This window comes from Staurois parvus, unplaced genomic scaffold, assembly GCF_062004578.1.
Source record: "Staurois parvus isolate SC_StPar_1 unplaced genomic scaffold, SC_StPar_1.0 ptg000205l, whole genome shotgun sequence".
Classification (NCBI taxonomy): Eukaryota; Metazoa; Chordata; class Amphibia; order Anura; family Ranidae; genus Staurois; species Staurois parvus.
Genome location: NW_028318001.1, coordinates 7,057,166 through 7,084,818, shown reverse-complemented (window position 1 = coordinate 7,084,818; position 27,653 = coordinate 7,057,166). Strand labels below are relative to the sequence as shown.

At 42.8% G+C, this 27,653-nt stretch overlaps 1 protein-coding gene across 1 annotated transcript; it reads right to left on the bottom strand.

The window, feature by feature from the left end:
• Positions 1-1,014: 1,014 nt before the first annotated feature.
• MRPL15 (mitochondrial ribosomal protein L15) lies at positions 1,015-26,666 on the bottom strand. Its single transcript, XM_089678444.1, has 5 exons — positions 26,508-26,666; positions 21,820-21,977; positions 20,260-20,425; positions 7,649-7,772; positions 1,015-1,460 (listed from the first exon to the last, which is right to left on the bottom strand). The coding sequence occupies exons 1-5, from the start codon at positions 26,610-26,612 to the stop codon at positions 1,123-1,125; spliced, it is 891 nt and encodes a 296-aa protein (XP_089534570.1). The 5' UTR covers positions 26,613-26,666; the 3' UTR covers positions 1,015-1,122.
• Between the last annotated feature and the right edge of the window lie 987 nt (positions 26,667-27,653).

The following is a 27,653-nucleotide window of genomic DNA, read 5'->3' as shown; positions in this document are numbered from 1 at the left end:
ATTTACTATCACTGTTCTCTAGCTGGTCTAAAACCGCTTTTGACCTAAAGGGATGCTTTTTGGACACCATGGACTTTTCTCAGTTTCAAGGCAGAAAGAACAGTTAAAATGCAGGCAGGGCACAGGACAAAGCACTAGGAACAAAATGTATGTGAAATGGTTTGATACAGTAATGTTTTACTAAGTGATTTTAGTGAATGTCACTAAAATTTTCACATTTCCCGCCAGTTCCATCCCCCTTACGCCCTGACATCGAAGGGAATGGAAACTGGAAGACAGATGCCGGCATCGGCCGGAGGACATTACAGGGGACACTGCAGGAGGGACATCGCGGGAGCGCAGGACAAGGTAATTGAAGAAGAGATCCTGGAGCAACGCTGCAAGGTATTCCCAAGAGTAGCTCGGGGTTACCGCTTGTGGTGCTGAAACTTTACCCCGTGTTACACTCTGGAATACCTCCAGGGAGGTTAACGTATATGTTATTGAAGTTGGTGCTTTCAATGTGAACTCAATTTCAAAGATAATTACTTAATTCACCCATACGCACACAAGGGGTCAAAGGGGTTCAAGTCAAGATGAGGATAACAGCCTCCAAGTCAGCAAAGGTGGATCCCCATATTTATATCCTCAGGCTACTTCTAACTGCCCAGCATTTGTGAAGAACTTGAAATATGATTTTGGGTAGACAGGATTTCAAAATTATCCTAAGATACTTAAATCATTACTATACCAATACCCCAGCTTATGCTGGGCCTCAAAGTAGTCCAAGGGTCTGTGATATCAAATGATCCTTGGGCTTAATTCATGCAGAGATCAAACACCATAGGAACATAAATGCATACTTCATATCACTTTGGAATGAATGCAAATGCATTTGGATGTTTATAAACAAAAATGTGTCCATTGGTGAACATGACAAACATGGTTAGAGTTGTACATTAAAGAAGAGAGGCACCACCAGGGTATGCAGAAAAAGGAAAAAAAAAAAAAAAATTGTAGTTGTATGGACAAATATATCTTACAATATATTGACTTTAATATTTTTTTCCAGTGAAAACTCTACAAACAGCTATAGAAAAAAAATTTATTATACACACTGGACCATGTGACTGTTCAAGTCACTCAAGAACTGTAATATGCTAGTAATCGCTCATCTGTAGGCTTCAAGATCTTTTTTTCAGCCATGTTGACCACCCAACCTGGAGCAAGGCCAAAGAATATCTGCCGGGGATCCTTACGCTGGCTCAACATTTCATACAGTTCATCCTTGGTAATGTCAGGAAGGATGTAGCCATATTTCTGAGCAAGTTGCTTCCTTGCTTCATCAACCTTTATGGGATCTGCTAAGTAGCCACGTTTTCCAGCACTGGTATAATATTTCACCAAATCCTCTGGTGGAAGCATTCGTTTGGGAATAGGTTTACCATGCATGAAAAATGGAATTGGTTTACACAGAACCTCTGCAAAAGAGATAAAACAGGTTTAGCAAATCTAGAGAAATAAATGATATGGACAAACAAAACCCCAGTAAACACAAAGTTTTCATCCTGTCAAAGGTTATAGTTATGAACCTAATGCAGGGTTTCATCTTCTATCTACACCAGTCAACATACATAGCAAAAGTGCACAGAAGACAATCTCCCTTTCCACATCATGGGAATGAGAAAAAAAAAAAAACTTCCATGGGGTGACTACTTTTTATAGGAACTATGTTTTCTTTTCATACAACACTGAATCACAGTAGATTAATTAAATTTTTTGCAATATATAGAGGTGATAACCATTTTACATTATGTTGCCAAACATACAGAACTGTGCAAAAGTTATAGGCAGTTGTGAAAAGATGCTGTAAATTAAGAATGCTTTCACAAATACAAGTGTTAATAGTTTATTTTTATTACTTAGCAAAATAGAAAGTAAATGAATAGAAAAATTTATACCAAATCAATACTTGGTGTGACCACCCTTTGCCTTCCAAACAGAATAAATTCTTCTAGGATGTCACGATCCATCCGGCGGTATCTCTAGCAACCCACAGAACAGGATCCCCCAGGGCGCAGGGTCTAAGCCCCAATCTGCTTATTCACCAGGGCCCCTGATGTGAAGAGGCTGGCAGACCTGGGCAGTGGTGACTGGATCCGTGCAGGATGGATGGATGACAGAGTACGTGTAGCTTAGTCAGGCAGGCCGGGTCGGTAACAGCAGAGACAGAACGGTACAGAGCAGCAGACAGAGAGTAGTCGGGTCACATGCCAGGTTTCAGCAACAGGAGGTCAGGTAATCAGGAGTAAGCAAAAGAATAGTCAGACGAGCCAGGGATCAGAGCAGGAGACAGTCAGCAGAGGTCAGGATCAAGCGGGGTCAGCAACAAGGTATCTCACGCAGGAACAGACGATCAGGGAACAGGGAATGAAGACCATACGGCAATGTGAGCATTGCATGAGCTGGTTTAAATAGCCCGCCAGCGCCAACAGGCGCGCCTGGGTCCTAGTGCCTGCCCGGCCGTCATTGGTGACAGGCACACCTGGTTCCTAGTGCCCGCCTGCCTGTATGTCTTGTCGGGATCCTACACCTGTGCAGATTCGTGCGCCGCGATGATCTCTGGGATTCCTGACATAGGAACACTTGCACACAGTTTTGAAGGAACTTGGCAGGTAGCTTATGCCATACATCTTGGAGAACTAACCATAGATCTTCTGTGGATGTAGGCTGTCTTAAATCCTTTGGTCTCTTCCTATAATCCCAGACAGACTCGATGTTGAGATCAGGGCTTTGTGGGGGCCAAACCATCACTTTCAGGACTCCTTGTCCTCCTATATACTGATAGTTCTTAATGATATAGGTTGTACGTTTAGGGTTGTTGTCCTGCTGTAGAATAAATTTGTGGCCAATCACACGCCTCCCTGATGGTATGTCATGATGGATCAGCATCTTCCTGTATTTACAGCATTGAAGACACCATTGATCTTGATCAAATCACCAATGCATTTGCAGAAATGCAGCCCCATACCTGCAAGGAACTTCCAACATGCTTCACTGTTGCCTGCAGACAGACACTCATTATGGTACCGGTCTTGGTGAACAAACTACAACTAAACATTTCAAATTTTGACTCGTCAGTGCAGAGCACCTTCTGCCATTTTTCTGCACCCCAGTTCCTATGTTTTCATCCATAGTTGAGTTGCTTACCCTTGTTTCCACGTCAGAGGTAGGACTTTTTGGCCGCAATTCCATGAAGACCACTTTTGGCCAGACTTCTCTGGACAGTATATGGGTGTACCTGGGTTCCACCAGTTGTCTACTAATGGCGCTGCTGGATATATTCTGATGTTGAAGGGAAGTAATTATGAGGTGTCTCATCTGCTGCATTAAGTTTCCTTGGCCGACCACTGCGTCTACAGTTCTCGATGTTGCCTGTTTCTTTGTGCTTCTTCAAAAGAGCTTGATGAATTGAATTGATGCTGGTTGGAAGCCAAAACGGTAGTCACACCAAATATTGATTTGGATTTCTCTTTGTTTGTTCACTGTGCATTTTGTAAATTGCTAAAAACAATGAAAATATATTTCTGAAGGAACTCTAACTTTACAGCATTTCTTCACACCTGCCTATACCTTTTGCACATTACTGTATATGGTTTGCTGTCTTGACTTGAATTGGGTCACCATTATAAAGGGTCAGATGCTGAACATCAGTAGAGGCTTGTCCTATAGTCCTAAGACTGTGCAAATCCAAAGAAAAAGACCAGCCACACTCCAAAATAAATCCAAACACTGGTAATTTTCTTGATCCCGACAACATGAGCGAGTCCCTGTGTGGCACCTCATCTTTTGACGCATTTCATCCACAAGGCTGGGATAGTTCACCTTAACGTTATAAGTTCACCTTTTAACGTTACACGGTCAACCCATCTTCAAACAACTGCCAGCACGTACAGGGTACGGGCAGACAGCTATGCTGAGAGTCAACAGGAATCTGAGATTGTACCCACGATCTGCTGATCACAGGTGCAATGCTCTGCAGGCTCCTTAGAAATAAATAATAAATGCACATTGTTTTAGTTGCAAAAAAAAAAAAAAAAAAAAGTTAATTTAATATATTTTTTTCAAAAGTTGAACTTATCTTTAAATCACAGAGGTGAGGAGAAACAGCCCTGACCCGTTATGGCATGAATGACACTAGACCTCTGAAGGTATGCTGTGGTATCTGGCACCAAGCAGTCAGTAGCAGATCCTTTAAGTCCTGTACGTTGCGAGGCGAGGCCTCTATGTTGTTTTTCAAGCACATCCCACAGATGCTCAATTGGACTGAGAACTTGGAAGCAACACCTCAAACTCGTTATATTCCTCAAACCATTTTAACAATGTGGCAGGACCCAAGGTTTCCCAGCAGAACTCTGATTAAAGTATCACACTGTCTCCCTCAGCTTGCCATCTTCCTATTCTGCATCCTGGTGCCATCTCTTTCCCAGGTAAGCGACCCACATATACCCTGTCACCCAAATGATGTAAAAGAAAACATGATTCATCAGACCAGGCCGTCTTATTCCATTGGTCCATGGTTCAGTTCTGATGCTCATGTCCCAACGCAAGCGTTTTTGGCTGTGAACACGGGTCAGCATGACCAGTCTCAGGCTACACAGCCCCATAAACAACAAGCTGCAATGTTCATTTCAAAACACATCAATTTCAGGGACACATTTACTTGCTGTCTAATATCTCATTATGATGGCATGTGCTAGTCATTGAGATATAAGCAATGCTATTCACTTAACCTGTTGGGAGTCCTAAAATTATGGCTGATCTGTGCATATACACAGGGTAAGTAGCATTTGATGACATTTAAAAGCAACAGATAAATGTGTATTCTATCAAGCGCCATAACTTGACATAACAATTTTACACCAACTTGGGGTAATTGGCATTATGTAATGCGCAAGTCTTAATAATTCTCTGAATTTCAGATAGATTATTATGAGAAATGACAGCGTTTCATAACATACACGAGGCTTTAAATGTCATCAAAAGCTGGTTAAGGAGTGTGGGATATATATATATATACACATACATACACACACACACACACACACACACATATACATACACACACACACATACATACATATACACACAGACAAAATATAAATACACGCATTTCATGTGGGTCCCTTTGAGAATGTGTGCGTGCACAAAACACGTCAGTAGGAGCCTGTGCGCTGACATCATGCTGCCGAGTCCATGCGATGGCCCGGCAGCCATGTTTGTAAGTGTGGCTGTTAGTTTTATGCTTTGTTTCACGTGGATGTAGCTATTTTTACTCAATAAATACTACACTATATACTACCATCTCGGGGCTCTGGTTTGTGAGCTCTTTTCTTTAGGATTTGTCTCCGCAAGGTCGCACGTCAATTCCTGCAGTGGAGAAGTTACACATTCCTCAGAGAGATAGTGGTGCAGGATTGTCACAGATGTTTTTTCTCTTCACAGATGTCACTTCACTTTACTGGCCATTACTGATTTATGTCAACATTGACGGACACTTTACTTTCAGACTCTATATTCATTTATTTACATTTGTTAATTACCATTTATGTATCCGAGTTCATAAGTCAACACAGAGATGTTGTTTATGTATTTGATTGTATGATCTAAGACACAAGCGCTGCACCATTGCATATACATATATTTTTTGTGAATGAAGTGGGTTCACCAGTTTGTGCTAGCTGCTTTTTGATTTGTTGTACCTACCGTTACCTCAAAAATTAGTTGGCTGCTCTAGTAAATTAGGTGTGTCATATTAAAGGAATGTACACAAGTATACTTGTACAATTGGCTATTTTGTGTTTTTTTAATTGTCATTTTAATTAGCCACTTGAACGCCAGAAGATTTAACCTCCTTTCATGACCAGACCATTTTTGCTTTTTGGTACTGCATTACTTTAACTGACAATTGCACAGCCGTGCAACGCTGTACACAAATGAAATTTATATAATTTTTTCCCACAAACAGAGCTTTCTTGTGGTGGTATTTGATCACCACTGTTTTTTTATTTTTGTGCTATAGACAAAAACAGACCGAAAACCCCCCCAAAAACAACAAAAAATATATATATATTTTTCTCTGTTATAAAGTATTTCCTATGAAAAATTTTAAATCAAATTTCTTCATAAATTTAGGCCAATATGTATTCTGCTACATATTTTTGGTATTAAAAAAAACAAATAAATTACAAGCATTTATAGATTGGTTTGCACAACAGTTACAGTATAGCGTCTACAAAACTATGGGATATATACTGGACTTTTTATTTATTTATTTTTATACTACTAATGGCAGATATTAGCAACTCATAGTGGGACTGCTATATTGCGACGGGCTGACACTGACACTTTGTGGGAACCAGTGACACTAATACAATAATCAGTGCTGACAATATGCACGGTCACTGTGCTAAATAAGCTGGCTGGGAAGGGGTTAAACATCTAGGGCGAGCAAAGGGTTAAATGTGCGCTTAACCAGTGTTTATGTGTGAGTACAGGGTGTTGATTTCACTAATGGATGTGTTGTAAAATCCAGCACATCCCTGCTGATAGGACTGAGCTCTGCACTGTTTACATATGCAGAGCTCCGTCCAGTGTGTCTCCTTACCGATCAGTAAGTGCCGTGTTGGCACTCATCTATTGGCCATCACCTGCTGATTGGCTTCTGCTGTGACTAATCACAGCACAGCCAGTGCATCGGCCGCATGCTACCTACCCGGAAGTGCTGTATCACGTACTAGGTAAGTGATCCAGCCCAGGAGAGCCGCTCTGCCAACGTACTCCTATAGGAGGTGGTTGACAAGAAGTTAAAGCCCAATTCTAGTTTGGAAAGAATCCCTTCCTCACTCAAACACCCCCTCAATATCCCCCCCCCTTTTTTTTGTATGTACCAGCTTTGGAGCTTTTCCTATGTCCTCTTCTTATGCAACAGAGGGTGGACCTCAATGTTGCAGAGAACAGCACTGAGTAATGAGGTGGACGCTTTTCTCTGCATCATTCTCCAGGGTTTGCAGCAAGTGTTTTGAAAGACACTGGACCAGAGGATGACAAGGAGTAAGAGTAAATATAGCTTTAGAACAATTTTTTCTTTTATACAGAGAGGGGGGAAGGAATTTTTGAAAAATTATTTTAATTAACGATAGGCTTTAAAGATCACTTTGCAGAGATCTGTTTATACTTTGACATGAATTGGTGTATTAATGCTGATTACTGTAATTAAAAAAAAAAAAAAAAAAAAAAAAAACCTGTACCTTAATGTTCTATTACAATGTAGCATGACAATTTACTGGGGGGTTAGTACTTTATTTAGAAGAACTGTATATAAATAATTACAAATATACCTCTCTGTCATGGCAAGGAGATCTTAACATTAGCACAATTTCAACATGCAGTCATGGGCAAAAATATTAGCACCCCTACATTTCTGTCAGATAATGCACCATTTCACCCAGAAAATGGTTGCAATTACAAATGTTTAGACATTCCCATATTTATTTCTGCCTAGGCATTTGTAATTACATTAATTTTCTAGGCGAAGTAGTGCACTGACAAATATGCAGGGTGCCAATATATTTTTGGCCATGACTGTATGACACACAAGGCAACTTACCAAGGCTACGTGGATCATAAAAACCAGTCGTTATAATGCCACCATTTTTTTCTATGGCTGCAACTGCCAACTCTGATGCCCACTGGACTTCAATGTTAACTCTTGCACAAAACAAATCAGCCCCCTGAAAACAGACAAAATATTGACAAAGTTGTATTACGTGTATATGTCAAGGCAAACTTATTAAAATAAACATTTCTAGAATACATGCACATTTTTCCATATTTTATACCTTTAGACAGAAAAAGAACTGCTGATGTGCCCTAACTTGCTCTTTATTTTTTAATGTGACCATATTTTTAAAAGATTTTATATTTTACAATAACATGAGAACAAAGAAAAACAACCAAAATCCAAATATCAATCTCTGTTCCATATCATAAATCCCATCAGATAGCATAGTAGAAGACTTGGTACAGGGTAAAGTACAGAGAACTGATACGGTAAAGGCATTGTGCAGAGTTTTCACAGTAATGCAATTGTATAAATCATAACTGGAGAAGATCATGTCACAGGAGAATAACACCTATAACACTGGTTTTCAGCCTTAGGGAGACCAGGGATCTGAACATTCAAAAACCTTCCATGCCCCAACGTGGCCACAATCGACTGGTAAATCATAATCGACTGGTAGATCATGATCGGTCTCTTGCCAACCCCCATTCTGAACTGTCTCTATTCTATCCATAACGAAAAAAAAAAAAAAAAAAAAGTATAAAAAAAGTGTATAAATACACATTAAATCCAAAACTTTTAAGAAGCTCTAGGACTGATCCACTAAACATGAGAAAAGAATAGCACACAATCGCAGTCATATCTCACAGCAGAGGATCACATTTTTTTTTTTAATTTTCCAAAAATCAGCAGTAAAATATGATGGTTTCCTATTAGCTAACACTTCTACAGATTTTTAATTTTTATTATAATGCCCTGGACATGCACAGTAACTCAGCTCATCACATGAATGCATGTACCAATCAGAACGGACACAAATTTGCAATAAGCAGTATCAAGCTGGAAATCAATAAAGATAGAGCAGTGATGGCGAACCCGTGGCATGCGTGCCACAGCCGGCAAGCCGAGCCTTATCTGTGGGCACGCCGAGCCTTATCTGTGGGCACGCCAGGAGAATCCAGCAGCGCGCTGTCTTCCCGGCTGTAGTGTGCGTGACAGCCAGGTCCCAAGTGCGCATGCACAAGAAGCAGTGCTCTTTGTGAATGGTAAGGCGGTACCTGGGACACATGACAGATCCCAGAAGCCGCCGGACCAATCACAAAGCGCAGCGCTTCTCGCGCATGCGCACTGGGCATCCGGCTGTCCGACGAGCGCCCACACTACAGAAGCCGGGAAGACAGCGCGCGGCTGGATAAAGGAACAGGTAAGATAAAAAAAAAACTCTGCGGAAGTAAGAGCGGGTACCTGTCAAATTCAGGTACCCGCTTCCCCTCCCTCCCCAAAGGTCAGCAGTCATCTCTGTACTGTCCGCAGTCTCTGGTCATCCCTGTACTGTGTCCGCAGTCTCTGGTCATCTCCTGTACTGTGTCCGCAGTCTCTGGTCATCTCCTGTACTGTGTCCGCAGTCTCTGGTCATCTCCTGTACTGTGTCCGCAGTCTCTGGTCATCTCCTGTACTGTGTCCGCAGTCTCTGGTCATCTCCTGTACTGTGTCCGCAGTCTCTGGTCATCTCCTGTACTGTGTCCGCAGTCTCTGGTCATCTCCTGTACTGTGTCCGCAGTCTCTGGTCATCTCCTGTACTGTGTCCGCAGTCTCTGGTCATCTCCTGTACTGTGTCCGCAGTCTCTGGTCATCTCCTGTACTGTGTCCGCAGTCTCTGGTCATCTCCTGTACTGTGTCCGCAGTCTCTGGTCATCTCCTGTACTGTGTCCGCAGTCTCTGGTCATCTCCTGTACTGTGTCCGCAGTCTCTGGTCATCTCCTGTACTGTGTCCGCAGTCTCTGGTCATCTCCTGTACTGTGTCCGCAGTCTCTGGTCATCTCCTGTACTGTGTCCGCAGTCTCTGGTCATCTCCTGTACTGTGTCCGCAGTCTCTGGTCATCTCCTGTACTGTGTCCGCAGTCTCTGGTCATCTCCTGTACTGTGTCCGCAGTCTCTGGTCATCTCCTGTACTGTGTCCGCAGTCTCTGGTCATCTCCTGTACTGTGTCCGCAGTCTCTGGTCATCTCCTGTACTGTGTCCGCAGTCTCTGGTCATCTCCTGTACTGTGTCCGCAGTCTCTGGTCATCTCCTGTACTGTGTCCGCAGTCTCTGGTCATCTCCTGTACTGTGTCCGCAGTCTCTGGTCATCTCCTGTACTGTGTCCGCAGTCTCTGGTCATCTCCTGTACTGTGTCCGCAGTCTCTGGTCATCTCCTGTACTGTGTCCGCAGTCTCTGGTCATCCCTGTACTGTGTCCGCAGTCTCTGGTCATCCCTGTACTGTGTCCGCAGTCTCTGGTCATCCCTGTACTGTGTCCGCAGTCTCTGGTCATCTCCTGTACTGTGTCCGCAGTCTCTGGTCATCCCTGTACTGTCCGCAGTCTCTGGTCATCCCTGTACTGTTAATTAGTTTGCACTACTGTACGAGTTGTTTTTTCTAAACCAAAAGCTCGATATTCAGGTTTCATTGCAGTGTTGGCACTTTGAAAGAAATAAGTTGGTTTTGGGTTGCAGTTTGGGCACTCGGGCTCCTGTACTGTGTCCGCAGTCTCTGGTCATCCCTGTACTGTGTCCGCAGTCTCTGGTCATCTCCTGTACTGTGTCCGCAGTCTCTGGTCATCCCTGTACTGTCCGCAGTCTCTGGTCATCCCTGTACTGTTAATTAGTTTGCACTACTGTACGAGTTGTTTTTTCTAAACCAAAAGCTCGATATTCAGGTTTCATTGCAGTGTTGGCACTTTGAAAGAAATAAGTTGGTTTTGGGTTGCAGTTTGGGCACTCGGGCTCAAAAAGGTTCGCCATCACTGAGATAGAGTGATCACTGGGGCAGCACTGAGCCAGGTAAACAGCAAAGAAAAGCTTTTAGGATGAGGGCAGTGTGTTTTAGCAATAGGAGAAAATGTGAAAGTGAATGCATAGTCCAAGCTTGAAAATCCTTGACATTTAGAAGAAAAGTCTAACTGAATTCTTATGACCTCATCTCTGTAATTCAAAAGGTAACTGTATCTGCTGCCAGGGAGGAGGTGTAACAGGGATTACATCATATCCTCTCTCTGCAGTAAAAGGAAACTACAGTTCCCATCAATCACTGGGAAGGGTAGCGGATGTGGGCGGGTAAACTAGGCCTGTACATGTTGAATGTGTCTGAGAGTCTTGGTCTGCTCACCACTGCCTGAATTACATCACTGCTTCCTGGAGAACAGAACTACAGAAGGGACGTGCCAAGACCAGTGGCTGGAGGAATAGGAGGCATAGCAGCCACTGGTCTTACAATCAGTAAACCAAAGAGAAATAATGGTTTGATTTGAAAATGAATAGGCTATTTCAGAGCAACTACGAGTGAACCAAATGATGGAAGACATATTCAGTGAAGGTAGGAAATCAGCAACAAGGACATGTAAAGACATTTTTGACTGGAGTCCTGCCTTAAATAATATCATACTATGTGACTGAGCATGGATGATGACAGGTATGATGATCTACAGCAGTGGTTTCCAAACTTTTTTACGTGGGTACCCGTCAGCCCAAATGTGTAAACTGTGCCATGCATCGGGTTTGGGGGGGGGGGGGGAGGGGGGCCTTCCCTGGATCTGGGGCTCCTTTGGGGTTTTGTAGCTTCTGTTGGTTAGAGGACTAGGCATCCATGATGGATATCTGGGTCATGGAGAACACAGATGAAACAAGTGGAGTGCACACCTGTATGTTGCAGTTCAGGGAGGTCTGCAGCAGCACCTTAAGCACTCTGTGGAGAATGTATTGGAGGGGATTGATACTGCAAAATGGATAGGATATCATCTAATAGCAGCACCGTAATGGACTGATACTCAGTGAGAGCACAAAGAGAGGTTGGTCAGGTCGATTCTGGTGCTAGTCAAACTAAAGCTGCCAGCTGCTCAAATAAAAAAAAATTTGATTCCCCCATCCATACATTAGAGAATATGAAGCCCTTTGTATCCTTTACTGATTGATAGGTGTGGGGGATAAAGACCAGTTGGTCATAGGGCCCTGGGCTCGGACAGCATGGCGAAGCTGAAGATAGGAAAACTACAGTGTAGAAGGGAGGCAGAAGGCAGCACATAAGTCAGTAAAGGGAAAGTGAGATATATTGCCAAAGATCTGCTTCAGGTGAGTAGTTTCTATCACTTCCACATCCCTGCACACTGAAGGTGTTCCCCATAGGTTAGATTGTGCCAGATGGGATTATATTCAGTGAATCCCTCTACTCCCTGAAGGGCTCTTATACTGAGCCAAACCTGGATTAGTGAGTAAGTGGGAAATGGTTTATAAGATGACTGAAAAGAAGAGGAATCGAGCGCAGCAGGAATATCTAACATTTTCATATGGTGTGACATAATAAAGTGGGCAGAGGAAGACTGCTAGGTAGTGGCACCCTCCAATGACAAAGGCCCCAGTGAAATGCTGCAGTTGATCAGCCAGATGGTATAGCCACCGGTTGGGCAGAGCCACCCCATTCCTATCTTTGAGGAGCTGTTGCTGCTCAGGTTTGATTCTGGGAGATTTAGCTTTCCAGAGTAAAGTCTGGAAGATAGAGTTAACCAGTCTAAAAACATATAAAAAGGGATCACTGCAGGGGAGTTGTGGGGAAAGGAATATAGTTGGGGTATACAAATCATTTTGATAAGGTTGGCCCTACCAATCAAGGAGAGCCACAGCCTGTTCCAAATAATCTTAATTTTAGCCTTGAAGGAATGGAGGAGGGGTATGATGTTAAAGCAGTAGTAAACCATGTCCAAAAAACAAAAACAAAATCCCTATAAGAGGTAAAGGCATAATGTGCTAGTATGTATCGCACATATTGTGAAAGTTACCTTAAAACAAAGCCCTCCAGCGGTGCGCTGTCACCGCTGTAGAGGCGTCCATCTTCACCCGGTCTTCCTTACTGGGATCGCAAGCTCTGGTCATCTGGCTGGCTGAGATACGATGACGTCATTCCTGTGCATGCACATGGGAGTCTCGGGACACAGCACAGTGCTCAGTAAGAACAGCACGAGTATGAGATCAGCATCAGCCGATCAACCCATTTAAACTAATGGTGGGCTGACAACGGCCACTGCTGATCACATGTAGCTGTAAACAGAAATTAGCTGCAATTCCAGGACAGATGTCTCAGCCTGGATGCAATCAGCTGCGTCTAAGCCTGGACATCTGTCCTGGAACTTCAGCTAATCACACTGTGTGAGGCTACATTCAATCAGCAGCAGCCAATGTCAGCCCACCATTAGTTTATATGGGCTGAGCGGCCGACGCACCGTGAAGATTCATTTGCAGTGATTATATTGTGAAAGTCACATTCACTACTTTATTAATATGTCCCATGGACTTTTTTTTTGTTAAAACCAACATATAAAAATAATCATTCATCTTCACAAAACAAGAATAACTTTCTGAGCACATTTTTTAACCCACTTTTTTTACCCACATGCAGAACAGGGCACAGCATATTCACATACTACATAGAAGGCACGATAGCCAACTTTGCCTCGGTCCTATAATAATAACAGCTATGGGCTCACATATTTTATTTCTGCTTGTATGTGTCTGTATGAATGTGAGTTAGACTAATTCCTTGAGAGCAGGGACTAATGGGAATCTACACTGCTCAAAAAAATTAAGGGAAGACTTTTTAATCAAAGTATAGCATGAAGTTAATTAAACTCCTGGGATATTGATTTGGTCAGTTAAGTAGCAGAGGGGGGTTTTAATCAGTTGCAGCTGCTTTGGTGTTAATGAAATTAACAACAGGTGCACTAGATGGACAACAATAAGACGACCCCCAAAACTGGAATGGTTTTACAGATGGAGGCCACTGACATTTTTTTCCCTACTCATCTTTTCTGACTGTTTTTTTACTAGTTTTGCATTTGGCTAGGGTCAGTGTCACTACTGGTAGCATGAGGCGATACCTGAACCCTACAGAGGTTGCACAGGAAGTCCAACTCCTCCAGGATGGTACATCAATACGTGCCATTGCCAGAAGGTTTTCTGTGTCTCCCAGCACAGTCTCAAGAGCATGGAGGAGATTCTAGGAGACAGGCAGTTACTCTTGCAGAGCTGGACAGGGTCATAGAATGTCCTTAACCCATCAGGACTGGTATCTGCTCCTTTGTGCAAGGAGGAACAGGATGAGCACTGCCAGAGCCCAACAAAATGACCTCCAGCAGGCCACTGGTGTGAATGTCTCTGATGAAACAATCATGAGGGTGGTCTAAGGGCCCGATGTCCTCTAGTGGGCCTTTTGCTCACTGCCCGCACCATAGAGCTCGATTGGCATTTGCCATTGAACATCATAATTGGCAGGTGCCCCAGTGGCACCCTGTGCTTTTTACAGATGAGAGCAGGTTTACCCTGAGGACATCTGACAGACATGAAAGGGTCTGGAGAAGCCGTGGAGAACGTTATACTGCCTGTAACATCGTTCAGCATGACTGTTTTGATGGTGGGTTAGTGATGGTCTGGGGAGGCATATCCATAGAGGGACATGCAAACCTCTACAGCTAGACAAGGGCACCCTGACTGCCATTAGGTATCTGGATGAAATCATTGGACCCATTGTCAGACCCTACAATGGTGCAGTGGGTCCTGGGTTCCTCCTGGTGCATGACAATGCCCGGCCTCATGTGGTGAGAGTAAGCAGGCAGTTCCTGGAGGATGAAGGAATTTATACCATTGAATGTCCCCCATGCTCACCTGACCTAAATCCAATAGAACACCTCTGGGATATCATGTTTTAGTCCATCAGACACCGCCAGGTTCCACCTCAGACTGTCCAGGAGCTCAGTGATGCCCTGGTCCAGATCTGGGGGGAAATACCCCAGGACACCATCCGGCATATCATTAGCAGCATGCCCTGATGTTGTCAGGCATGCATTCAAGCACGTGAGGATCTCACAAACTACTGACTACCATTCTGAGTTGCTGCAATGAAATTTCAGCAAAATGGACTAGCCTGCTGCATCTTTATTTCACTTTGATATTCAGGGGTGTCTTTGAATTCAGTCCTCTGTAGGTTGATAATTTTCATTTCCATATCAGTATAGATATCCAGCATGAGGTTTTTCCCTATTGAGATCTGATGTGTTTTCAAAGTGTTCTTTTAATTTTTTTGAGCAGTGTATAATAAATATGTAACACACTGCGTAGTTTGTTGTCGCGATATAAGTACCTGTAATAAATAAAAATTACCTGCATTAACGGCAAGGCAGGAGCCACTGAGGGAGTGAGGCACATAGCTGAGCCACGCTGTGTCTATAGACCCACACAGCCCAGGTCAGGAACATGCCAGCATGTGTGCCCCCATAGCACACAGCTTGCTATAGGGGCACACACAGGAGAGTAGGAGTGGACAACGCTGGTGGTGGACCATAGAAATATCCTTGCACAGACCAGGCACGCATAAACCTATGTTTTCATTTTAGGTTAAAAAATTCCAGCCTTTGATATCACTGTAAAAATGGTATTAAACCCAAACATTTAATATATTGCACCTTACCAATCATTATATGTAGTGGCTGTGTTAGTTTTCTTTTACTTAGGCTTTTTCCCCTCCTGAACTCGCCAGTAACACACCTCTTGTATTAGAGTGTCCCCACACTAGACGAGCGAACACAGGCAGCACATTAGGACAGCACCATTGGTAATCTGGGGGGAGGGCAGTGTTCGATGGACTAGCAGATTTAGTTACACTAACAAACAAAGGCCAAACTCCAGCTCACATTTTTTAAGCACTTATTTATGTAAAACCTTTATACCTTTCTTTTAAAAAGTTATAAAGATTTCACATAAATAAAAGCTGATCATTACAAGAAACCCTCTCAGTAGTAAATTGATTAACAACTGAAAATAGAAGACAGACTAAAATAGAAAACCAATGCAGCCATCACATTCAAAAATTGGTAATTGCAGTATAATAAATGTTTGCTTTTGGGTTTACTACTGTTTTAAATAATGCCATACTGTTAGGCCCAACTAACATTGTTGTTGCATTTAGCAAATACAGAAAGGCTGCAATTAGCCTACAGAATCTTGTCTATTTTGCATATCGATAAGTGTTTAAAACATTCCAAACCAGCTATGTCACTTAAAAAAAAAAAATAAGCATCAAAGAGCAAAAGAAAATATTGAAAAAATTAAAAAGGTAACCAGAAATACTTTAAAGCAATTCACTTGGCTGCTGTCTCCACCTAGTGGCGAATATTGTCTCCAGTTTTTTTGTTAAAAGCACAAGTTAAAAAAAAAAAAAAAAAACACACAATACAGGTAGACAGAGGTTTTTCATTCTTTGTTGATATCTCTTTTCCCAAAAAAACTCCTTCCACTATTTACTAGAATTTTTTGAGTGTATACTGATTGAGTGCATGAGTGAGGGGATGCAACTTCCAGAAGTGGCTGCCCAATGGCCAAAGAAAGAAGATCCCCAAATGCAGAAGATGCATCAGAGAAGATAGCAGCCGCACTGAGGAAGAGCCCAAGGCTGTTAGTTTTGAAGAAGGAGGGCAAACAGAGGTAAATCTGCCAGTAAAGACAATCCTAAATTGGAACTAAAGTCTAAACTAAAAAAAAAAAAATGCAAGTAGGTAGGCTCTTAATTGCAGAAGAGACATGAAAAGTTTCTTCTGCTACACAGATAAAGTTACCTGTCTACTTGCAGTGATACACGTCATACTTACCTGCTCTGTGCAATGGTTATGCACAGAGCAGCCCGGATCCTCCTCTTCACGGGTCCCACGCTGGCACTCCTGGCCACAGCTGCTTGCTGTGGGGGCACCTGACAGGAGGGGGTCCTGTCAGGTGCCCCCACAGCAAGCAGCTTGCTATGGGGGCACCAGAGCAGGCATGCTCTTGAGCTGCAGCTTTGCATGTCCATTCACACACACTTGCCCCCTCCCTCTCCTGACTAGCTCATTAGCTGTGACTGACAGCAGCAGGAGCAAATGGCTCAGCCAACCAGGAGTGAGAGTCCCCAGAGAACCAAGGGTCTCATGGATATCGCTGCATCAGGATGGGGCTCAGGTAAGTGTTGGGGGGCTGGGGAGCTGCTAGACACTGAAAGTTTTTTCCTTCATACATAGAATGCATGAAGGTAAAAAAGCTGGAGCCTTTAGAACCAGTTTAAGGGTCAGACTTTTCTGGCACTTTTTCTTCACAGGAAACGTTTTTTTTTTGCTACAAAATTGCTCAGATCCCCCAAGCATTATATAGTTTTTTAAAGCAGAGGCCCTATAGGATAAAATTGGTGGGTTTTGCAATTTTTTTATGCCACATAGTATTTGAGCAGCCGTTTTTTTTTTTTTTTAAACACAATGTTTTGGGAAAAAAAGTTTTTTCAATTTAAAAACTCAAAATGCAAAAAAACAAAAAAATACATAACCCAAATTTTTTGGAAAATATAAAATAGGATGTTACACCAAGTAAATAGATACCAAACATGTCACGCTTTAAAATTGTGCATGCCAGTCAAACGACGTAAATTTTACAATCCATAGGCGATGTTTTAAAAGCCTTTACAGGTTACCACTTTAGATTTACAGAGGAGGACTGGTGTTAGAATTACTGCCCATTATCTGATGTTCTCAGTGATATCTCACATGTGAGATGATTGCTGTTTGCGTGCATACAGGACCGACGCACAGGTACTCTTTGTGACGGACGCGGCGTCAGACCCCCAGCCCCTCTCACCAACTCGTGACCAAAGGACTAGCCAATCTAAAACCGCGCTGTCACGTGCGTAACAATGCCACGCTCAGCTGCACCCTGCACAAAGATTTTCCAGCTAATGGACCACAATCTATGTACCTGCAGCCTGAGAGCGATCTGGGTCAAGTTAATTAGGCAATTAACCCTTCACACTGCCGCCACCACCACCTTTTTGTACAGAGGAGGAGGAAACTCGCCAATATTAGCAATAACACTATGATGTTTGAATAATCGTCTGTATACATACTGTCACCGCAGGCAGATGTACATAGAAGTTTAAAACACACAGTAGCACTCTTCAGAGACAGGGATTCTTAGTTTGCATTAAAGAGCTTTAGAAACAGTTCAACACTTTTCAGAAAATAAGATTACTAAAAAGGTCAAAATGGTGCAATAAAAGTATTTACAGAAAAAGATGTAGCTAATATATACATATAAATACAGAGAGCAATACCACAACAGAGAGATAACAGAAAGAAGTTTAGAGAGGTAGAATAGTTGCTGTCAGCCTTGGTTTAAGAAGCATTCAAGTGTCAGAGCAAAAGGGTGCCTTTTCTCCCAAAGTTGGTTCCTGATGTTAAAAGGGAGATCTCTTCAACTTACTGCTCCAAGCATAACAGCCTTTTTCTAGGAACCTAACAGGGTGTCTCCTTAAAGCAGAGAACCAATCGCTTCATAGGGGAGGGGTGTTTTAGGCGGGAACTCAGGCTATGACCAAATCCCTCACAGTTTATATTATAGTCATAGTCAATAACCTTCACTAGGTGCATGTAGCAGCCTAGCCACTAGTAGGTTAATATGCAGAATGATATCCTGAACGTTCAGACATCAAATATGCCATACCTTACTATTTCAGCTAGAACTATATGGCTCTCTGCTCTCCTGTAGACTTCAACTAGGGGTGTAAGATATCATGCGACTCGCATTAAACTAAGATATCCAAATATATGCTTTGCTTCAATGTAATTATTTCCTAGCTTAAGGTACGAAATTATATAGAAAAGTGGGTTTTAAATGTGATGTCTGTTTTACGGCTATCTCGGAATGCGTTTGAAGTCTAGTGAAGGACTGGTTTATGGCTTTACGATTAGCTTTAGAGCAAGTTTGCCAGACACCCTGGCATCAGCTAATTGGGTTTACAACCATGAAGCTATCCCTGCTGTGCCTGATGCCTGTGATCTCAGCATACATACAGACCACATTCCTGAGGGAGGGGGGATTGGAGGGAGAGAGACTGATAAAAGATGGAAGATCTGTAGCAAGATGGATGACAGCGTCCATCTCTGTGTGCACAATTGCTACACGCTTTATGGAGGGATCTGGGATCAATAAGACCCCAATTCCCTCCTCTGCCCTTAAAAGCATTCAACCACGCCAAGTTTGGGGTGATAGAATGCTTTTATGTTTTAAAAATGGCACACTGCATGTCTGAGTAAACCCGAAAGAGATGTCCGGTCGTTGCTTTCGGTTTACTGTAGAACGGACCCGAACAAAGCTGTTCTGGTCTTTGTTCGGCACTGTTACCAGCTGGCAGGAAGCAGCTGCAGGCATCATCCTGGTACAACCACTTGAAGACTGGTGATGTACCAAGTACGTGACTGGTCAGCAAGTGGTTAACTGGCCAACACCAAAAATGGGGGTGAGTAGGGGCCAATGGCAGTGGTGTGTGCATTCTCTACTTTACAAAACAGAAGGCAAAAGGAAAATCACTGCATTACTAAGGCCAGAGACAAGGGGCCAATCCTGCAGCTCTTCCATAGCCAGTCTGATTGAAGCACAGCTATAACTGCAATGACTGCAGGATTGTAGCTATAATACAATTTTAATGTTACTGAAAACACAGCTGCAGAACCTAAGGTATGAGTTTTAAAGCACTTTAACCACTTGACCTCCAGGCCTTTTTCTGACACTTGTTTACATGTAAAAATCAATATTTTTTGCTAGAAAATTAGTTAGAGCCCCCCTAAAAATTATATATTTTTTTAAAGCAGAGGCCCTAGATAATTTATGTTGCGCAGTATTTGCACAGCGGTTTTTCAATTTGTTTGGGAAAATATAGGACGAGGGCACTTAAATTTTTTTTTTTAATTATTAATTTTTATACTGTAAATTTATTTTTTGATCACTTTTAAAAATTGTAAACATCCCTTGTGACAGGTATTCTTTATGGAGGGATCTGGGTTACATAAGACACCAGATCCCTCCTCTGCATTTTAAAGCATTCAAAATCACCAAAATCAGTTTTTGAATGCTTTAAATTTTTTAAAATGGCACTGTTTAGTGCTAAGAAAACCAGAAGTGATGTCAGATCATCGCTTCTAGTTTACTATAAACGGAGAGCCAATCAAGGCCAATTCTGGCTTCGTTCAGATGTCCAGCCAGCTGGTGGTCCCTTGGGTCTTCTGGTGGGATGGGAGAGCCCAAGAGAGCTGTGGAAGGCAAGTGGTGGTGGGGTAGTCCCCATCCCGCTGCTTGTAAAAGCAATCGAGCGGCTAGTTAGCTGTACTGTTTGCTTTTATAAAGGGAGCCGACCGCCGGCTCTAAATAACAGTATCAGGATGATGCCTGCAGCTGTAGACATCATTCCAGTATAACTTCTTGAAGTCCAGCGGCGTACGAGCACGTCGCTAGTCCGCAAGTAGTTAAAAACAATAAAGAAGGTATTATCACTGAACAGATAAGTTGCACGTCAAGCATTCAAATTAAAAAAAAAAGTTATTATAGACTTCAGTTGCTGCCATACCTCTTCCACCAACTGTACACCATAATCCCTTTTCAGTGGCTGGATGGTCACTCCTCTAGCATTGACCAGCTGAGTTAAGTCAATTGGTAGTGAGGTATCGACCCTTCCAAGGTCAATGAGGTACTGGAGCTTCTTTAGGCTTAGCGGCTGATACTGTCGTCGATTGCTAAACAAAAACAATTCAGAATCCATGAGCCATCAAATGAAGGTAACATTTTATCCAATGTTTTTCCTTCTTCTGTCAAACATTTATTTCTTCCTGCCTTTGCAATTTTCAAGTTTAGGTTTTAGGCTGAGTGGTCGGGCGTTACACACAGACCTTTCAGTCTCTTTGATATAAGAGAACATTTTAATTGGGAGGACATGAGGAAACATAAAGAAGGTGAAGAATCTGATCCTGTAGGCAGCTTTATTTCAGGTTTTAAACATTTTTTGTAAAGTTCCCAAATACCCTGTATAGGAATATATATCAGGACTGTTTCCTCTATTGTCATTTCTATTCTCTGTATACCAAGTCACCCCTAATGTATATGTGAACTCTCACATAAAACAACCCATTCAATTTAAAATAGAAATGAAAGGCAAAGTGTGTGTGTGTGTGTGTGTGTGTGTGTGTGTGTGTGTGTGTGTAATAAAAATTATAAATACCTTTTTCATATGTTTCGTAAGTGATCACATCCCCTCTGTTCTCAGCTGCATAAGTAGCTAACAGAGCTGGGGGAGGAGAAGAGGCAGCACACTGAACTTCACAGTGAATGGCTGTGAGGGGGTGTCATTGATTCCCCAGCACAGCCAGAAAACTGATGACACTGGGATGGATGTGCTCGCCTGCCTGTGGTCAGTTTTAAATAGGAAAGCAGATAAAAAAAGGTAGTAATACAGAGAGAACAGGATACTTCTTCATACAAGTACATGGTACAGCACGCACATATCAGGAATGAGTGACATATTCTTTAGCCTAGGTTTACACTGTGAGCTGCATGTAAATCGCAACGCATTCCTGTGCAAGTTACATGCGTTTCTGTGAAGTGCAATTTGAGCCCATTCATTTTTAATGGCTCAAATCGCACTGCATCAAAAAAGTGACTGCAGCATTTTTGGTAAAGCACTGCAACTGGATCGCATTTTTGTTTTGTACCATGTGATCCAGTTCAGGCAAACACAGTGCATTTGCAACCTGCTTTTGGGGTGTCTTTAAGCATGAATTGCCACCCGCAGATCGCAAAACACATTCCGTTCACAGAGCGATGCAGGAAATGCACAAGGTTCTCAGTGTCTCCCACACTGCACTAGTGTGAACTGGGGCTTGGCTGGAAGTAAAGCAAGATCTACATGAAATCTGAAGGCACTCTCAATGTAGTCTGAGCTTCATAAAATATGGCGGCTACAGAATATACTGTACACAGGGAATGTAAAATAGGCATGGACCAGAAAATGACTGAAAACAATTATGCTGAGCTTTGTTTACGCTCATTATTTGACCAGAATGTCGCTATAAGGTTACCTGATAAAATATTTAAAGGGAGTAACTCCTTATTTTAAAAGTTATTTGATACATGCCTGTGTCCCTCGTTGAATCCATACTTTGGGATAATCAAGTAGAAAGGAGTCTGCCCGCCTTCAAACCCTAGACGAGGTTTAGTTCCTCTCTGTGTCTCTCCTTTGTGGCCTCTACCACTTTTTCCACCACCATGTCTGCCACGACCTCGTTGTTTTTCCTTCGAACAAATGAGAAGAAATCATTAAAATCAGGAACAACAAATACAAAAACACATAAAAAAAGAAACATCCATGGTGAGGGTAGAGGTACCCATGCAGCTCTTCTCAAAAGGTCAGAATACCAAGTCACTGCTGTGATGTCAAGATAAGCTGCAGTATCTGCATACGGCCCACTTCTTTACAGCATTAACACAAATGAGTGTTGCCATCTATGCTGTAAACAGGCTATATACACATCTGGAGACAGTCAATAGAGTGTATACAGCTACAAATACATGCTCATGAGTAAAGGCAAGCACCTGCCTGACACAAAATACAAAAAATGTCAGTCTAGGTCTAGGAGATACAAAACAGCCATTAAACGGAATCTCCCAGAGTCTCCCAAGTATACAGACTAACATTACTCCAACATCCAGGCTCATGTAGTATGCCTGCACTTGTCTTGAGATCCGTGCCTTCATGCCAAGGCAGGAACCCAGCTGTGCAGAGCCTTTATTTCTCTTAAAGTGAATGCAAACTCTTTTTTTATTTTTCTTAAAGTGTTTCTAAACCCAGGACCCTGCATTGACTAGATCTGGTCTCCCACAGTACACACAACATGGAAATGCAATTATTTTAGTAAATATAACCTGCTAAATACCTTTTCTAATAAGCAGTTAGGGCAGTCTTGTGACTTCTATCAGTGTTCAGAAGAGCACTGGTTAAAGCTTGTAGGAAGAGTTTTCTCTAAGAGAATTTGGAACCCCTGACCTCTATCTGGACAGTGCTGATTGGCCCTGTGGCTGATCACATGCACTCTCCCAACAAAAAAAGCAATACACACTAACCTGAGCATGTGCAAAGTGTCTCCATGCATGTCTTATCAGGAGATAAGAGGGAGACATTGGAAGAAGGGGAGGATCAAACAGCATTTTTACACAAAGCAGAGGATTAACCTCTTAGATTCTACAGTGAGTATAACAAGCATGCTTTACTGCATATACAGTCAGGTCCATAAATATTGGGACATCGACACAATTCTAACATTTTTGGCTCTATACACCACCACAATGGATTTGAAATGAAACAAACAAGATGTGCTTTAAACTGCAGACTGTCAGCTTTAATTTGAGGGTATAGACATCACCAGGCGCTGGGTTTCATCCCTGGTGATGCTCTGCCAGGCCTCTACTGCAACTGTCTTCAGTTCCTGCTTGTTCTTGGGGCATTTTCCCTTCAGTTTTGTCTTCAGCAAGTGAAATGCATGCTCAATCGGATTCAGGTCAGGTGATTGACTTGGCCATTGCATAACATTCCACTTCTTTCCCTTAAAAAACTCTTTGGTTGCTTTTGCAGTATGCTTTGGGTCATTGTCCATCTGCACTGTGAAGCGGCGTCCAATGAGTTCTGAAGCATTTGGCTGAATATGAGCAGATAATATTGTCCGAAACACATCCTTGTGACAGCAATAGGCATGTGACAGGTGATCTCCATGGAGAGATCTGGGGTCTATAAGATCCCAAATCCCTCCTTTGCCCTAAACAGCATTTAAAACACCAAGATCGGCGTTTATGAATGCTTTCAATTTGTATTAAAATGGCACCATTCAGTGCTGAGTAAACTGGAAGTGATGTCAGGTCATCGCTTCCAGGTTACTATAATGGAGAGCCGATCAAAGCTGATCCCGGCTTTGTTCGGCTGTCCAGCCAGTCAGTGGACACGCAGGCTGGTTGCTTGGGTCTCCTAGTGGGATGGGACAGCCTGAGAGCCACGGAAGGCAGCGGGAAGGAAGGTACCCTCTCGCTGCTGGTAAAAGCAATCAAGCAGCTAGTTAGCCACTCCGATTGCTTTTACAAGAGAGCCAACTGCCGGCTCTAAATAACAATACTGGGGTGATGCCTGCAGCTATCACCCCGGTATAACTGCTTGGAGTCCAGGTTCACAAGTGGTTAATGCACAAAAACACAATATAGTGCCCAATTTGTTGGTAAACTCTAAAAGATTATCTTATGCCAAGTAAATAAATACCAAACATGTCACACTTTAAAATTGCGTATGCCCGTGGAACAGTACCTAAAAATCTCCATAGGTGATACTTTCAGCCTGGGTTCACATATATGCATTGCGGTATATCGCATGTGATTCGCACAGGAACCGCGCTGCATTCCTGTACAAATCATATGCGATTTGTGTGCGTTGCAATTGGACATTTTGTATGGCTCTAATTGCAACGCACCCGCACCAAAAAGGTGCAGGACGCTTTTTTTGGGTCCACACTAGAATCGGATTGCATGGGTATTCTGCGATCCGATTCTGCACATCACACCACATTTTGCGGACCAATTTCGGGGTATTGTTAACTTAACGTACATACCCGCAGTGGTTCACATGAACGGGGTGCGATTCTGATGTGCAGAATTCGCACAGAAAACACTGCAAATTCCACACCGCATCAGTATGAACCAGGGCTAAAAGCCTCTACAAGTTACCAGTTTAGAGTTACACAGGAGGTCTGGTACTAGAATTACTGCTCTCACATGAACACTCACAGCAATACCTCACGTGTGGTGCAATCGCAGTTTACGTGCATGTGTGTGCATGGGACCGATGCATGCGTTCACCTTTGCACGTGAGCACAGTGGGACACTTTTTTAAAAAAAAATTACTTTTTTTTTTTTTTTTACAGAGTAACTTATTTTTTTTTACCACTAGACCTCCAGAGAATCCCCCTTCCTGACCAGGCCATTTTTTGCGATACAGTGCTCCGTTAATTTAACTGACAATTGCACGGTCATGCAATGCTGTACATATATTAAATTTATGTCCTTTTTCCCCCACAAATAGAGCTTTTTTTCGTGGGTATTGGATTACCTGTGTGGTTTTTTTTTTTTTTTTGCGCTATGAAAACAAAAAAGGCCGACAATTTTGAAAAAAAAAAAGATTTACTTTTTGCTATAAAACATATCCAGCAAAACAATTTTTAAAAATCTCATTTCGTTGTAAAATTAGGTCAAAATGTATTTTGCTACATGTCTTTGCTAAAAACAAATCCCAATATGTGTAAATTAATTGGTTTACATGAAAGAGCCTACAAATGGCGGTATATATACTGGGATTTTATTTTTTTTTAAATTCTTACTAGTAATGGCGGCGATCAGCGACTTATAACGGGACTACTGCAGACATTCTGACACTGGGGGGAACTGACTTGGTGTCACTGACATCCCCAGTAACACAACACTGTACAGTAATACAGTACAGTAACACCAAAAAGCACTGACACTGTATTAATGGCACTGGGCAGGAAGGGGTTAACATGAGGCGCAATCAAAGGGTCAACTGTGTGCAGGGAATGTTTTACTAGGGGGTGGTGTCTGTGTGCTTCACTGTAAGCACACTGCTTTGGATGGCTGTGCACAAGCATCCAAAGCAGTGTGGCCGAGCTGACAGGGAGGAGAACTATTAGTAATCAAAACAGTTCTCCTCTTCGTCACAGATCCTCAGTTATCCCTGGCTGGGACCCAGTGATTGACTGCGGCGAATGGCAACACGGGTAGGGCTCGCTCATGCCCCCCTACCCGGAAAAGCAAAATCATGTATATATACACACGTGATTTTGCGCACCTGTGCCACCCTGTAGCAGTATTTCTGCTATAGGGCGGTCAGGAAGACTTTTATTGCTATCAAAAGGAAAGTAAACATCCCTTGTGATAATAAAGCAAGACAGGTCCTCTTTTTGGAGAGATCTGGGGTCTATTAGACCCATTGCTCTTCTCTGGCCTCCAAAGCATCAGATCACTCCAAGATCAGTGTGATCTGATATCTGTTGAAGCTGGTAATGGCTTGTTCACTTGAGCCCAAAGTGATGAAATCCTCATCGTTTCTGACGTCACAAAGTGGAAGGAACAACATCAGTGTCTCAGGAACAGGCTGCCGCCGGGCGCTATCCAATCGCAAGGGACTTAAAAAAAAGATATATATATATATCTTGGCTATTGCTGCATCCAAGGATGTTCGGATACGTCCTATGGACAGGAAGTGGTTAAAGCGTCACCCATGGAGATTTTTGGGCACTATATTTTTTTTTCTGTTGCAATATCACAGGCATGTGTAGTTTTAAAATTTGGCATGTTTGGTATCTATTTACTCAACACAACCTCATCTTTTATATTGTACTAATTATTTTGTGTGTTTGCACTAAATTTCATTTTTTTATATTTCATTCTGCGTTTTATAAACAGTGGCCCAAATATCGAGCGACATAAAAAAAAATGCAAATTAATATATTTTTATTCTAAAAACGTATTTTCTTTCAGAAAATAGATACTGTTTGGGGGTTTTAAGTGATTGTAAAGCCAAAAATGCTGCTTTGTACATTTGTGCTAGGAATGAAAACATAGCTGTAGCCCAGCAGATCAGCTACCCACTGGCAATAATGCTGGTAATTGTAGTTCTACCAGAGCTAGCCAGGCACAGTGTGTCTGGTCTGATCTAGTCCTGGTAATGACCACGTGACACCCCCGATACCCCGTCTACAGATCGGCTCTTACTGTTTTCCTGGCTCCGGGGTTGGGTCTCAGGTTGTCCAGAGACACTCGGGGCAGAGTCTTCAGCAGCTCCCCAGCTTTCTTCCTGCTGCTGCCGGATGCCGCCATGTTCGCATTCTGAAGGACAGAGTGACAGCAGAGACCACGTGACCGCCATTCACTCCTAAGCCCTGCCTTCGATGTTTTGCTTTACGGCTCTGACCTCAGAGCAGACCTGTGAGTTACCGCCATGTTTGTGTTGGGCAGAGCCCAGTGGAGGACATGTAGAAGGCGTGTTGGTGGCGCCAGGTCTTACCCATTATCCGTATTCATTACTTGAAAGAGAAACGATTATCAGGTTTTGGTCGTTCCTGGACTGATATACAAAGCAGCATCGGAGCTGCTAACTGTCCCTTGTTTGGTGCCTCTTCCCTCTGTCCTTCCTCAGTTGTCCCTCTTTTAAGTGTGAAGTTTAGATCTCAAAAAGGTGTTAGTTAACTACTTGACCTCCAGAAGGTTTTACCGCCTTCATGAGCAGGACTTTGCTATATACCCCGTGCCACTTAACCACCCAACCTCCTGAGGATTTACCCACTTTCCTGACCAGGCCATTTTTGGCGTTATGGCGCTGCGTTATTTTGACAGTTGTGCGGTCATGCAACTCTGCACCCAAATTAAATGTAAGTCCTTTTTTACATACAATTCCATACAATACAATTCCTGTCCAAATGGCATGTGGTTTCCCCACTGCTCCTATGTAAACCCTGGCTTGTCATGGCCTGAGTTCACACAGCACCGCTGAAGGAAACCTCCCTACAGGCATCCCATGCTGAGTGGAGAGTGGGAATGTATACTATGGAGGCAGATGCTCCATATTCTCTGCAGTAGGAGAGGCAAGAAAGTGTTGGGGATTTGAAATCCCTGACTCTTTCTTTCCTCTCATTGCAGGGATGACAGTTCGGGCTAGAGGACTTTTTATTGGTCAGCACCATCACATGGACGGTGCTCACCAATCAAAAGTTCTTTAGACCGAACTGTCATCCCTGCAAGGAGAGGAAAAAAAGCAGCGGGGATGTCAAATCCCTAGACATGTGAAGTGGCTTTCTCTCTTCTCCTTGCAGCAATGACAGTTCGGGCTAGACGGCATCTGATTGGTCAGTACTGTCCACG